Genomic DNA, 15,341 nt, shown 5'->3' with positions numbered 1-15,341 from the left:
TCAATATAAAACACATTTCCCCCACTTTCATAGGACAAATATCCCTTTGCTGCTGGTCTTTAACAAATCGGCTGGCATTCTATCAAAGCGCATTCACAACTGCCTTAATTCTAATTTAAGCACCACCTTGCAACAGTCATAATGCATAGATACATAATGCACACAGCACATGTATTGTCACACAATTAACAGCCTCTTAACAACTTTCAAATAGTTTATTTCTCTTTTTCATGTATGAAGTTTAAATATTTCCCACAGCAGATGCAGCATGCAGAGATGGATAAGAAGAAAAGTAAAACCTAAGACTGAAACTGTTTTTTTTTGCCTCCATCCTATACCACCCCATAATAAAACACACACACACACCCTATACAGATCCCTTTCCTCCAATAGTGGACACATTTAGCACAAACCTAAAAAAAAACACTAATACTACCATGTTTATAACAAATATCTGTAAAAAAAAAGATATATACAAAAACAATAAAACATCTCGAATGGTTTCCCCCTGAAACAGAGCTGGTAGTCTACTCTGGGGCATAAGTGAAGCTTTGCTGGAATAGAAGTGACAGAGATATCCAAAAGATTATAGTTGTTTAGAATAACAGTTACATGTAGTGGAGTTACTTTTAGTCATTTCCATATTTATTCAACATTTACCAATCATTTTTTTGGCAACATCCATATATGTATACATGTCATTTTCACTTGTTATAATATATTAACATTAAGATTCATATGTAAACATAGAGATTTTCAAAAAATGGATCTACATGCACAAAGAAAAAGAGAACCCTCCATGTCATGCAGCACGCCATTGAAGAAAACAGCGGTGCGAGGCGGGCGCATGCGGCACAGGATCACGCACTCGAACACCCGCCCTTGGTGCATTCAGTTGAGCAAAAAAGCAGAGCCACAAACTTAAAATACGTTTAAATTCCATGAAAATGTATAGATACAAATAAAACCTGTTCTGTCTTGTCCCCTCTCTCTGTGTAAAGAACGTTGGTAGCTTTGTAATAAAATGCCCTTGTTGATTGCATCTTCTCAACAAAACTCAAGAGGAGAAAAAAAGGATGTTCAGGAGGTAGGGAGGAAGAGGGACAGCCCACCTGTGACCTTGCACTATTACGTCAAATCACGGCAAGAGTCCATACAATGTTTGAGAAACCGAATTAAAAAGATGTTCATGAAATAGATGCAAATGACATTGTCAAGAAGGCAAAATGTGTACGTTGAAATTAACGCCTCTCATAAGCCTAACCAACTTAATAACATCCCTCAATGCCCCAACTATAGCCTACTTACTGTAAGTTACCTCAGCTCTGCCTGCAGTTAAGTTGTTAAATGCAACCCCCAAAAAAGCAAGATTTACCATATCACAAGCATTTAAACCAAAAGCACTCATCTCTACTTCTATTTGATAGTCTGTAACCAATCCATATCTGTAACTTAACATGGCTGACAAAGCAATAAATACAAAACACATTAACGAGAATATTCTAATGGGCTGCGATGTCATACCGTCCAGAATGAAGACGTGCTTTTTGTTGGAATAAGAGATTAAGGTGAAAAGTATTCGCATAACCAACCAGTGACTCAAAAAAGACTTGTCCTTGAAGTAAACCGTAAGCTTGTACGTGCAGAAATGTAAATATTATTTTCTCTACTCCACTGCATCTTCAAAGCAAGATGATAGATGTCCCTGACAATATAAACATGTATAGTGCACAATCCCCCTTATTAAAAAAGCTGTCTTACATGATCTTAAAAACTTAGCTGTTCAAAATATTGAGTGAAAGTAGCAGGGAAAGCATTTGCCCTGAAAATGTAATTGGATTGTTTGAATCGTGCAGTATGCACACTGAAATAAGCAATTCTACCGAATGTTGATAGAAGATGTATACCATTATATGTTCTGATTGGCACTTCATGCTCTATTTTTGTGTTGTGTTGAAATCAAGTACATCAAGTTACATCACAGCTAACTACACCCCCCCCCCCCCAAAAAGCCAAGACCAAAATAAATATGAAAAAATCCCAACTGCCTCAAAATGAAAAAGTAACACACTAACCTTCCTCCACCAAACTGAAATACTCGCTCATTGATAAAAAGCTGTCCTTCAGGCTTTTAAAGTGCTACACCGGGTTATTGAGAGAATTCATGTTCAATAACACTTAAAAATGGTTGGCTTCAGAAGGCTCGGGTTGGAAAAAAGGTGGCTTCACAGAGAAAAATACTTCCATTGAAAAATACACAGAGAGCGTTGCTGGATGACTCCTTGAGCAGATCCTCAGAAATGGAGAAGAAAGCGAAAAGGGATTTTGATGGGGCCCGTGAGGTCAGTCACACGTCCACAACCATCTTTTTGTGTATGTCTAATCCTCCCACCACCTAATGGAAGACAGAGGGGCAAGAAACTGTCACGGACGCAACAGACACATTTGAATTTGAACAGAAGTGATGCACCGCGATCATGGGAATATGATTGCAGCATTTCAGATAAGTTGAGTTTTTTTTGCAGAAATCCTTGTTGGAGGATTTCCTTCCTGATTATTTCCCTACTGGTTTCGGAAATCCTTCAAATGGGATTTCTCAAACTTGTGAACATTTTATGGATAGTTTCAGGAACTGTGCAACCCTATCACAGAGTAAAACGTTGTTTTTTCGACTCACCGCACAAAACTCCTCAAAGGATATTCTCCCATCGCCGTCTTTGTCTGCGTTGATGATGGTTTTGTCAACAATCTGCTGAAGCTGGGTGTCCTTTAAGTTGTTTCCCACCATCATCTTGAGGACCTGGAAGAGTTCTCCATTGGATATGTAGCCATCCTTGTCCATGTCATAGATCCTGAAGGCGACTATAGGACAAGGGGAAGACGGAAGATTGGGTCAGACCGCTATTTGAAGAGGTTTTCATTGCAGCGTCATTGGAATGATCTGCCAATATGCATATTTTGAGAGATTTAAAAAAAGAAGAAATTCTGAACATCCAAGAAGGTGGATCGTTTTTCATACAGAAAATCTAAATCACAAACATTTGCTCTATGAGCTCAGCATTGGTGTACCAACAAAGGTGGGTAATCGTTTTAAAATGGAGGAAACTTTACAGTGAAAGCAGTTGAGATTTGTTGGCATTATACTTACAGCGCAATTTCATCTCTTTATCACCTTTGACACTGAACTGGGAGACACCCTCAATGAATTCTGTAAAAGAATGTGAAGCCATTTTGAGTCAACCAACAATTAAAAAGGACAGTAACAAGGACATGAATACACATCGGATCGCTATTTCATTCACTCAGTTGTATAAAAGCCAGAGGGTGCTTGAGGAAAATGCCCAACGGCCCAAAACTGTTAAGGCATTTTCTGATTTAAGTTGGTCAGCATAACATCATATTGCAGGCTAACACTTCCTAGAAAAAATAACATTATACATTTAAGCATTTGGTTGATGATTTCACTTCAAGGTGAAACAGCACCGGTCAATATCCACAAGGATAGCCTACACAAAGACACCAGACTAAAACAGACAACAAAGGCTCTTTTGAAGTTATAATTTAAAAAAGGTGAACAACCCCATATCAGTCTTACCTTTGAAGTCGACTTCCCCATTGCCATCTGTGTCAAATATATCGATAACTCGCTGTACAAGGGGATTCTGTTGGAGTTCCGGTAAGGACATAAACTCTTCCACGCTCAAGGAGCCAGAGTTATCTAGGTCGAGTTTCTTAAATCTCTTTCCTAGCCTCTTAATCTCATCAGCATCAACTGAAATAGAAAAGGAGAGAGCGAGAAGGGTGGCGTTAAAACTGACCTATTCACATACAGGGGGACAAAACTTCCACAGCAGGCTCCATTTTCTAGGGTAGCTACCACCACCACCGTGTTTCGGAAGCACACTTTCAGCACATGGGGAAAAGAAAAACGGGCCGACCTGGGTCACTTACATCTGGTGTTATGGTCCTTTGCTGCCTTTAGAATCGATTCACGCGTCCCCGATTGATTCTTACCCGATTTCTTGCGAGCGCTGGCCATAGCATAGTCGTCCCAAGTTACCGCCCACCTAGTGCAGTTTGATACTGGGGGCCAACATTGAGCTACAGTAGCAGCATACCTCTCGGTTCCCCACTCTAAGCTCTTTCACCGTGTCATGTGACGCCTCCTTTACACACTAATCACTGGACTGATATCCATTAATCGTAACGTGGACACAACAGCATGAGGTGGACTTAAGTGAGACTAAGTGTGAGCCGTAATGGGGGCGGGATTTCACAAAATGAACCTTTCCCCTGCTGCTGATCTGTGCACAATGCTTGATCCAGTTCTCTATGTTTAGCAACCAAAGACGATCAAATATGTATAATTCTACATATATGATAAAGAATATTCCAGTAGTTTATTAATATGATCAACCTCGCACTAGTATTAAGTCACCTACAGAGTCTCACTGTAAATAACAAGCTCTTTTTATCAGTCGTAGTGGCACAATTCATATCTACAAAGTACTTTGCATCAGCTTTATTTGACAGTTACAGGCAATCCGGAGTTTCTCTGACCCGATATGGCTTGGGTTTGCTGAGGCGTTCCTCTGGGCACCTCGACGTGGCAGTTGTGTTTTAGTCAGCAGTGTTGTACCATGATGACAGGCTTAAACAAGTAGGAACCAACTGCTGCCATAACCGAGACCCACCACTAGATGTACCACAAAACAAGTGAGTGGGCTGTCACAAGAACTCCAATATTACTATGGCGGCTATACATTATGGGGTGCTGACAATACAGCACTACTGTGAAAATTGATGCCCTTTTACATCTATTTGTGAGCAACTCTCTGCAAAATGTGTCCCACCAAATTGGACAACATAAAACACGCAGCGCCTTTCTACAGGCATGTGGGGGAGGGTTCTTGAAATCTAACATCCAATCAAAATGTAGCCGCTTAATTAAGAGGCCCATTCTAGGCATTTTGACCGATAGAACATTTTGGATGGCTACGCGAGACTACCTGGCAACAGGTGCTTATGCATTGGTAATTTCATATCTCTACATTAAGAACCTTATTCATTATATGGAAAATTAATTGAAGACAAATCAATATAAGCCGGAAAGTGATGCCGTATGCACTTTGTTCCAGCCCCCAAAATCCCTTCAGTAGTAGTCCAACATGGAGACAAGGAAGGATGCCATTGAAAATAATTTGGATATAGCCAGCCCAATGATGATAAATCAGTTTAACTCAAATTTACTTAAAACTTAATTTCAGCGTTAATGATGGACTAACTCTTATATAAGTTGCTAGACGAACTGAGAAAATATATTTTTTAAATACCTCAATAGCTCCTCCCCTGACACAACCTCTATTGGGGGACACAAAAATGTAGCTGCAGATGCACAGGCCCCAACAACACTGCATTAATTCAATTACACAACAGTATATGCCAGACAGTGCTGGGTACCATTCTGTCCGTGTATACAGTCCAGCGTAGATCAAATAGATGGAGGAAAAAAGTATTTATAGCCACAAGGCAGAGAGAAAACACCCCTTACTCCACACACAGCTAAATGGCTGGTGCTGCCCTCCCCTCGGGAAACCCCTAGCAACAAGGAAACCCAGCTAGCTAACATACAAAAGGGGGGGGAGGGTATTTTGAGAGCTGCAGTCAGACAGCCAGCTGGAGAGGCTTTCAACACAAACTGAGCTGCAGAAAGGAGACAAACGCGTTACATTCACATAGGTTTCATCTCTCTCACAACCAATGACCACGCATAACGCAACAGGAAGTAGGCTAATGCTGAAGCTTGAGAGTTTTGAGACCGTCTTCGTGTCTTCATGAATCAAGCCCCGGGTATGATATTATAGGAACAGTGTTACCACCACAATTGGGTTATCAACAATTTGTTATGTTAGTGTTACTAGCATTCAGGCAGGTGTCAAGATTTAGCCCCATAAGAGTCTAAATAGTTATTTTATAGTAATTCTAGACACTGGTTTGCTCTAGAGACCTGTAAACAAATCATGCCCTACCCCCCAGAGAGATATAACGGCTATGCAAGCTGGCCAATGAGCTAACCAATATCACACCTATAAACAAAACACGCATCTGACAAGAGGCAGATTATGAGGAAGCGGCGGTGACTACATTGCCATCTCACTTAATTCACTGCTGCAGAAACACAACCCCCCCACCCCTACATGTGGGCGAGTCACACCGCTGATCTTACTGAAAAAGCGGCACCCACTGGGGCGCATCAAAGCACTGCAGCTCTCCCAAACAGCCAAATAAACTCTCTCAGCTCTGTCTCTATACAATATATGGGAAGTTAATTTGTCTTGATGTGCTGGTTTGTAGCTCAATTTAGATTGTTTATTATCTTGTTGTTTTTTTTATAGATAATGTGTTTGTGAAGTTTTTTGATTGGAATGTGCCTGTGAGAATGTGTGTGTACAAAACAAGTAAATATAACCTGTCTATAGATGCAGATATTCATAGTTTGATGAACAGATGATGAATTGCTCCAAAGAACACGGTAACCGATACATGGCCGTCTGTGTACAAGCATGCATATTTGTGTGTGTGTTCGCATGCATGCCACGTTCTGCTGCATCACCATGCTTGACTGGTGCTTCTTATGACACGCCCAAAGCTCTCAGCAGATGGTAAAGATTGTCACTTAGAGATATGCACATTATGCTAAGACGGGGGGGGTACAGCTACAGAAAAACGCAAGGTGTTAAGCAGGGAGTCACCATGTTCTCTTGAAGCGAAAAACAGTCTTTGCAGCAGTAGAGTTTTGTCTGTTTAGCCACAGCTTCAGCCTTGCACAGGGAGTCACCTAACCCTCCGAGTAGAAGTTGCCCCTCTGCTAGGATCAGCTTCCCCTTCCCCATATCCAACCTTTACCATTCGGGGTAAAAGACAGAACTGACCAGCATTCTAGGGGTCTACTAACAAACGCCCTGACTAGTGGACCAAGACAGGGATCTGGGTGAGCTACCAGTGTTCAGACCCTGCCAGCTCGGAGCGCACAGCTGATTTAAGGTTGTGCGCCTTCTTGACACGGTGAACAGCTGCCCCGCGCCCTGCTCCCAGGAGTGAGGGGGTGGGTAGAGACTCCCCAAAATATCCCACTGTGGGGAAGTCCATCGGCTGGCTGAGGTTTGAGACCTGTTGTCTCTTGTTTTTAATTGTCCTGTAGGTGCGCAACCCAGGCGTGACTCAGTAAACACAGGTGTGTTTTGATGGTGGTGGTTGTGTCAGCTGGTCCATAAGCATCAAAGTGGCAAGTCTTTATGAAGTGGGACCCCTAAATGAACACCAGAAAGTAGAACCGTCTACTTGCACCCTTGACAAAGTCCTACGTTAGTCTGGTCTCTCTCAAAATGATTGAAAACCTAGCATGTGGCATTTGCTTTTCTAGTCAAACACATTCGGTACAAGACTGGGCGGGGAGAAACAGAGAGAGGGAGATTGTTCTGGGTTTCAAGGCAAGTAAAGTAACAAGTGCCGTCGTAAATCACGGTCCGACGGCCACCCCTGTGACACCTAGCGTAACAGCTCGTTAGGGAGGTGCAGAGGTGGGCCCCCCTGCGCTGTTTTCCCATCCCCCCCCCAGAACACACTCGACAACGGCCAACATTGACGTCTGAGCTCCGGCTCTGCCCGCCACGATCCTCCACAGGAGGGAGTTCCCGAAAAAGTAGAGCCTGAAAGTTGAGTCCTGAAACTCTAATTAGCCCCATTTTCTCTTGAGGGGTGGGTGGATTGATGAGGGTGGAGGGATGGCGCAGCAGGGTGACAAACCAATTAAAAATGGAATATTACTCAGACTAAAAATAAATAAGGCTCTCCCACCAGCCCTGAAACTGACCTTTATGAGGGGGGAGGCATTTTTAGCTGTGGCAGCAAAGTGCTCACGCCTCACAGCAGCGTCTGAGACTGGGTCACACTGTGAAGGGCTGAAGAATGCAGTATAGCTTGTGGTGATGTATATATTGGTCTGCTCAATTCCCCCGACCGGACCAGTTGTTTACCTCTTAAGTGTCCCAGACTTTTGTGAACTGCAACACCTATGGTAGATTCTGGCCTTTGAGTTGACTGGGCGGTCACTCTTTAAACCAGAAACAATGCAATCCCATAGCCTAAACTTTTTACATCAAAATTGTTCTCGGTCAATGTATTTACATGCATAAATTAAGATTAAATTCCAGTCATATCTGAATATTACATACAGGACAGCCCACAGCTGATATTGTTTGAATCACAGCAGCAGTATTGGAAAAGTTGCCGGTGACAATCTCAAATACTTACAGTGTGTACACATCTCCAAGGGATAACTTGCTTCGTTTCCCTAGAAAGAAAGAGGAAAAGAATTGTGAGGATGACGATCCAACCTAATGTCTACTCAGAAATGAAACCATAGCATATAACATTCACCGTTCAAATCTGTATTTTCTTCTTCAAAATAGAGGAATTGTGTTGCTATGATAAGATGGCATTTGCACCAAGGGTCTGAAATATTGCCATTTACCATTGATTACATTGTAACAAGTTGAGTGGTGACAATCTTATGTAAAAGACCCGATTGTGTGCACCACATAAAACAAAACGCCATACCGATTCTTACGTCCGGGGTATACTACCATCAACACTGACGCATGAAAGTGATGACGTGCTAACATGTTGATGTGAGCTTGGTACGTTAATAGGGAAACAAAATTAACACTACAAAGTGGTACAATATCCTGCTACCTGCCCCTAAAACGGCAGGTAGATTTGAAACCCGTTCTCGGTCCATCCCACTCTAGGCATTTTGTTTATCCCTAAGAAGTGGCATTCTCCATTATGCATGAGAACAACAGAATGAACTGGATTCTGCCAGAGCTGGAAATTAGGGCAATCCACTGCCTTACCGCATCTCGGTGGGACATAAAGGAATTGAAAAAGGCTGATAGAGGAAGGCTGTGGCTTCCTTATTAGATAAAAGACATGGGCCATGACTGAACTTCTAGCCAAAAGGGGCATGGACTATCCTAAATGCCTCTAAATAACTATCCATTTAAATCCAAGTTAAAACATTTTAGCGTTTCATCTGAATATCATAGAGCACTTCTGTGGCTCAGTTGGTAAGAGGCATTAGCAACGCCAGGGTCATGGGTTCAGTTCCTGCTTGGGTCACATATACAGTGCATTCGTAAAGTTTTCAGATCCTTTGACTTCATCCACATTTTGTTACGTTACAGCCTTATTCTAAAATGGATTAAATACATTTTTATCCTCATGCACACACACACACACACACACACACACACACACACACACACACACACACACACACACACACACACACACACAACCCCATAATGACAAAGCGAAACCAGGTTTAGACAGATTTGCAAATGTATTAAAAATAAAAAACAGAAATATCTTATTTATACTCAGTTGCATCCGCTTTCCATTGATCATCCTTTAGATGTTTCTAGAACTTGATTGGACTCCACCTGTGGTAAATTCAAATGATTGGACATTTGGAAAGGCACGCACACCTGTCTATATAAGGTCCCACAGCTGACAGTGAATGTCTGAGCAGAAACCAAGCCATGAGGTCGAAGGAATTGTCCGTAGAACTACGAGACAGGATTATGTTGAGGCACAGATCTGGGGAAGGGTACCAAAAACATTATGCAGCATTGAAGCTCCCCAAGAACATGGTGGCCTCCATCATTCTTAAATTGAAGATGGTTGAAACTACCAAGACTCTTCCTAGAGCTGGCCGCCCAGCCAATCTGAGCAATCGGGGGAGAAGGGACTTGGTCATGGAGGTGACCAAGAACCCGATGGTCACTCAGAGAGCTCCACAGTTCCTCTGTGGAGATGGGAGAACCTTCCTGCAGCACTCCACCAATCAGGCCTTTATTGTAGTGGCCAGACAGAAGCCACTCCTCAGTAAAAAAGGCACATGACAGCCTACTTGGAGTTTGCCAAAAGCACATAAAGGACTCTCAGACCATGAGAAACAAGATTCTCTGGTCTGATGAAACCAAGATTGAACTCTTTGGCCTGAATGCCAAGTGTCACGTCTGGAGGAAACCTGGCACCATCCCTACGGTGAAGCATGGTGGTGGCAGCATCATGCTGTAGGGATGTTTTTCAGCGGCAGGGACTAGAAGACTAGTCAGGATCGAGGGGAAGATGAAAGGAGCAATGTACAGAGAGATCCTTGATGAAAACTTACTCCAGAGTGCTCAGGACCTCAGACTGGGGCGAAGGTTCACTTTCCAACAGGACAACAACCCTAAGCACACAGCAAAGACAACACAGGAGTGGCTTCGGGACAAGTCTTTGAATGTCCTTGAGTGGCCCAGCCAGATCCCGGACTTGAACCAGATCGAACATCTCTGGAGAGACCTGAAAATAGCTGTGCAGCGACGCTCCCCATCCAACATGACAGAGCTTGAGAGGATCTACAGAGAAGAATAGGAAACTCCCCAAATACAGGTGTGCCAAGCTTGTAGCGTCATACCCAAGAAGACGAGGCTGTAATCGTTGCCAAAGGTGCTTCAACAAAGTACTGAGTAAAGGTTTTGAATACTTATGTAAATGTCATATCAGTTTTTTTTATTTTTAATACATTTGCAGAAATATCTACAAACCTGTTTTTGCTTTGTCATTATGGGGTATTGTGTGTAGATTGATGAGGAAAAAACGAACAATTTAATCAATTTTAGAATAAGGCTATAATGCAGCAAAATGTGGAAAAAGCCTAGGAGTCTGAATACATTCAGAATGCACTGTATACTAAAAATCTATGCACTGTATGAACAGTAAGTTGCTTTGGATAGAAATGTCTGCCAAACGTTATAATGGCTAGCAAGGCTACCTTGTGTAAATCCACACATCATCCAGAATGTGCTGATGAGGACTCTGTTGCAGAATCTGAATCGGGATTGCAAGCTGAAATTCCTTTTCTCTGTGATGAATACAAAACAGCGAAAGTAGGAGACCTGTTTCGACTCGCTGCTGACCACAAAGCCGGTCATAACCCAAGACTGATCATTGACAACCAGAAAGACATGGCCATGTCTTTCCATCTAGCTAAGCTTTGGATACAATACCCCCCAAAATGTGTTGTGCATATAGGCTCCATATCCCCATCATTTGAAGTCATAAAATAGTCAAGGAAATGTCAATAAAAGTATCATTCAATTTGTTTCATGAACAGTATTTTAGGATTAAGCTCCAACGTCCAGGCAATGTGGCTTTTGTCACTATGACTGGTGTATGTTACTTTTGGTTTGGCGAATATCAACATTTTATTTCACACTTTCTTAATATGATATAGGCTAACCTCAACTCCAAGAATCCCATAGATGTCCATGCTCAAAGTGTTTTAAAAATCACTGGCACAGTAGTGTTGATGCTGCAACAGTCCTGTGCCTCTGACTTCAGGTCACACAGAGCATTAAATTCAAGTGGATTGAGGGGTTTAGGATTACACCATTTACTTGGTGTAAGGTCATGTCTGTGTGGTAACCAAACTGTGGGAGTTCTAGAAGTAAACCTAGTTTTGCAATTATAACAGTGCAAAATGGTGGGAGGGCAGATGGGTTGGATTTAGGCCTAACTCCGCTGCGTAATTTGTACCACAATTGCCAGTCCAAACATATAAAATGAACAATGATCTTGTTACTTTCTTTTCAACATCCTTTCCTTCAGGCAACTAATTTGTCACTAACGATTCATTCTAAAAAATAAATAAATGTCTAGGCCTATTCAACATTGTTACCAGTTAGTACTCAAATTACTACAACTGGGTTTGGAAAGTGAGGAGTATTTTCTTCCAAATCCATCCCCTTTGTTTATCTAAAACATCTGTACTAAGGGTTAAGAAGAGGCAAGCCAGTCTCCCGACACGCATTGTATTGAAAAACTGTCACAGTATATGCCAAGGCTGATAGTAAGCTACACATTTTGCTTTTGAGCACCATGACAGCATTATCTGTCAAGCTCTGAGAACTTAATACATTTTATGAAAATGTGATATATTGCAGCGATGGCCTAATACACTTGACTTCAACAGTTCTCACCGAGGGCCTGCTTACAATTGGAATGTGGTTTCAAAGAGACAGCTTGAGTGTACAATCCATCTCCCGATAGAATCCATTAAAACCAAATCAGCGTCATCCCAAGTCCTGGCTGCCTACAGCGACAGCCTATAGGAGTATATAGTACACTGAACAAAAATATAAACGCAACATGCAACAATTCAAAGATTTTACTGAGTTACAGTTCATATAACGAAATCAGTCAATTGAAATAAATGCATTAGTTCCTAATTTATGGATTTCACATAACTGGGAATACAGATATGCATCTGTTGGTCACAGATACCTTTAAAAAAAAAAAAAAGTAGGGGCGTGGATTAGATAACCAGTTGGTATCTGGTGTGACCACCATTTGCCTCATGGAACACGACACATCTACTTCGCATAGAGTTGATCAAGCTGTTGATTGTGGCCTGTGGAATGTTGTCCCACTCTTCAATGGCTGTGCAAAGTTTCTGGATATTGGCAAGAACTGGAACATGCTGTCATATGTCAATCCAGAGCATCCCAAACATGCTGAATGGGTGACATGTCTGGTGAGTATGCAGGCCATGGAAAAACGGGGACATTTTCAGCTTCCAGGAATTGTGCACAGATCCTTGCGACATGGGGCCGTGCCTTATCATGCTGAAACATGAGGTGATGGCGGCAGATGAACGGCACGACAATGGGCCTCAGGATCACGTCACGGTATCTCTGTGCATTCAAATTGCCATCGATAAAATGTAATTGTGTTTGTAGTCCATAGCTTATGCCTGCCCATACAGGCATGACAGTTTGTGCAGAAATTCTTTGGTCGTGCAAACCCACAGTTTCATCAGCTGTCTGGGTAGCTGGTCTCAGATGATCCCTCAGGTGAAGAATCCGGATGTGGAGGTCCTGGGCTGGCGAGGTTGTGAGGTCGGTTGGAAGTACTGTCAAATTCTCTAAAATTACGTTGGAGGTGGCTTATGGTAGAGAAATTAACATAAAATTATCTGGAAACAGTTCTGGTGGAAATCCCTGCAGTCAGCATGCCAAATGCACACTCCCTCAAAATTTGAGACATCTGTGGCATTGTGTTCTGTGACAAAACTGAACAATTTAGAGTGGCCTTTTATAGTCCCCAGCACAAGGTGCACCTGTGTAAAGATCATGCTGTTTAATCAGCTTCATGACATGCTACACCTGTCAGGTGGATGGATTATCTTGGCAAAGAAGAAATGCTCACTAACAGGGATATAAACACATTTGTGCACAAAATATGAGAGAAATAAGATTTTAGTGGGTATGGTAAATTTCAGGGATCTTTTATTTCAGCTCATGAAACATGTGACCAACACTTTACATGTTGCGTTCATTTTTGTATGAAGCAATTATTCAGATCCTATAGCGTATTTAAGGTTGATACATTTGTGTTCTTTTTCCTGAAACCACTATGCACACTTGGTTTGAGCTAAATGTGGGCGCTTCAGAAATGCATACCGGTCCGGTATGCATGCTTAATAATCAAGTGGCCTACTAACCCCCCAAACATGGGCTATGCATGTACAATTAATGTAGGCCTATGACCGTTGGAAATTGGGAGGAACAGGAAATGGGTCAGTGAACTACAAGATATCAATCTTTTTTAAATGGAACTCTGATGCAAATTGATATGACTGAGGTAGTATGAAACTGTATCTGGCCTTCTGCAATGTATGTCATTTTAAAGCCATTTATTCAGATCCCTGTACTAGGACTGGTAAAAAGAAAATACAAATAATGTTACGAGAGGTAATATAGAAAATGTAAGAAAAGGTGGATCTTTGGGAAGCAATTGTTTCTTCCTGAAAATGTAGTTTAACATGCATAATGTGACTGACTGACTAACTAGAACAGTCCTGTTCTTTTTAATACATTTCCACGAGTAGTTAGCTAGCTGTATTGATTGAGGACCACGTCAACGTACCGTGCAGCTCTCTTAAGTGACAAAACAGGAAAAGTGCCCATTTGCTGTGACTATGTAGTATGTTTCAACTAGTACTGGTCCAGCCTTGTTGGACCTGCGTTATAAAGCCGAATATTGCCGATACAAGTTGACAAGCGCATCTAATGTATGCACAAACTAAGGCGTGACAGCCTATCGATATTGTTAGTGTTGCCTGCTCGCGGTTTCGGAAACGATACGTTTCACTTTTCCCCCACAAGCTCGCGCCATTATTCATGTGCCTATAGCTTAGCTAACTGGCTAGGTTGTAGGTTTAGCTACTTGTCACACATTTGAGAAATCTAAATATGACTTTTCGGGAACACACCAGAATGCGATAAATCAGTTAAACATAACGTTGGCCATATTGTCATATCTGTAAACATGAAATTGTGCGTGCAAAAAAGGTACCGCGATAAACGCTTTCAAGCTCATTTGGTCGGAAGAATAGGAACGTAGTGCAACGAGATGTTGGATAGCCTTGAGTGCTATGCATGCATGCATATGGTGTAAGAATTTGTACACGTTTGGTTCAACACTAGAATAGCTAGCTATCGTTTTCCTTACCATTCTGTCGGTTGGGTTTCTTCACCTGGTGCGCAAGGGAAACACTTTGAAAGGACGACGTTGCACAATCAATTACGACTGTTTCAGGGAAATATTTCTGGCTGTAATAAATATAGACCAGCTTGACTTGCTCTAGCCTTTTCTCTTTACGGATGACGGATTCACTGCAGCAGCTACAGTGGATCCGCAGAGGAGGTTGTGTTGGTGTAGAGAGCGAGCGAGGTTGAAAGGCGAATAGGGGGAGGTGCGGCTATACAGTACATCCGGGTACCCTGTCTATTTCTTTTAATGTATGTATGCCAACCATGTATTGTGACATTTACATAAAATTGTAGCCTATCCATCAATACAGTGTTTAAGTGATGCGTTTAATGCTTTTCGGCGTAGGCCTATTTCCTCATCCAGTTTCTAAACGTAGACCTATGCAGTAATGTTTAAATATGTGGGGAAATCGACCAGTGAATATGAACGCCACACCTACAGGCGTGCCCATAAACATGCATGATTGTAAGATTGATTATGGCAGCTTTCTCTTTCACAGGCATGAATAGCCATACTGTACTAGATTTAAAAGATGAAGCCTAATTTGTCTAACTGATTGGAATAGGATGTGCAAGTGGGCATGTGAATAAGAGGGCTTGCACTGCTAATGAGGACAAGGAAGCAATGTAGTCTGTACACAGGCTTCTGTAATGAGAAATTAATCATAAACGCTTTCA

At 42.0% G+C, this 15,341-nt stretch overlaps 1 protein-coding gene across 1 annotated transcript; it reads right to left on the bottom strand.

Moving 5' to 3' along the window:
• Window positions 1-201: 201 nt before the first annotated feature.
• Window positions 202-14,891, bottom strand: LOC106586010 (calcineurin subunit B type 1). The gene is made up of 6 exons (XM_014172791.2): window positions 14,623-14,891; window positions 8,314-8,353; window positions 3,596-3,772; window positions 3,149-3,208; window positions 2,678-2,862; window positions 202-2,395 (listed from the first exon to the last, which is right to left on the bottom strand). The coding sequence occupies exons 1-6, from the start codon at window positions 14,623-14,625 to the stop codon at window positions 2,348-2,350; spliced, it is 513 nt and encodes a 170-aa protein (XP_014028266.1). The 5' UTR covers window positions 14,626-14,891; the 3' UTR covers window positions 202-2,347.
• Window positions 14,892-15,341: the final 450 nt, after the last annotated feature.

This window comes from Salmo salar, chromosome ssa02 (assembly GCF_905237065.1).
Source record: "Salmo salar chromosome ssa02, Ssal_v3.1, whole genome shotgun sequence".
Classification (NCBI taxonomy): domain Eukaryota; kingdom Metazoa; phylum Chordata; class Actinopteri; order Salmoniformes; family Salmonidae; genus Salmo; species Salmo salar.
The sequence above is the reverse complement of the archived record's forward strand: the minus strand, read 5'-3'. Positions and strand labels throughout refer to the sequence as shown.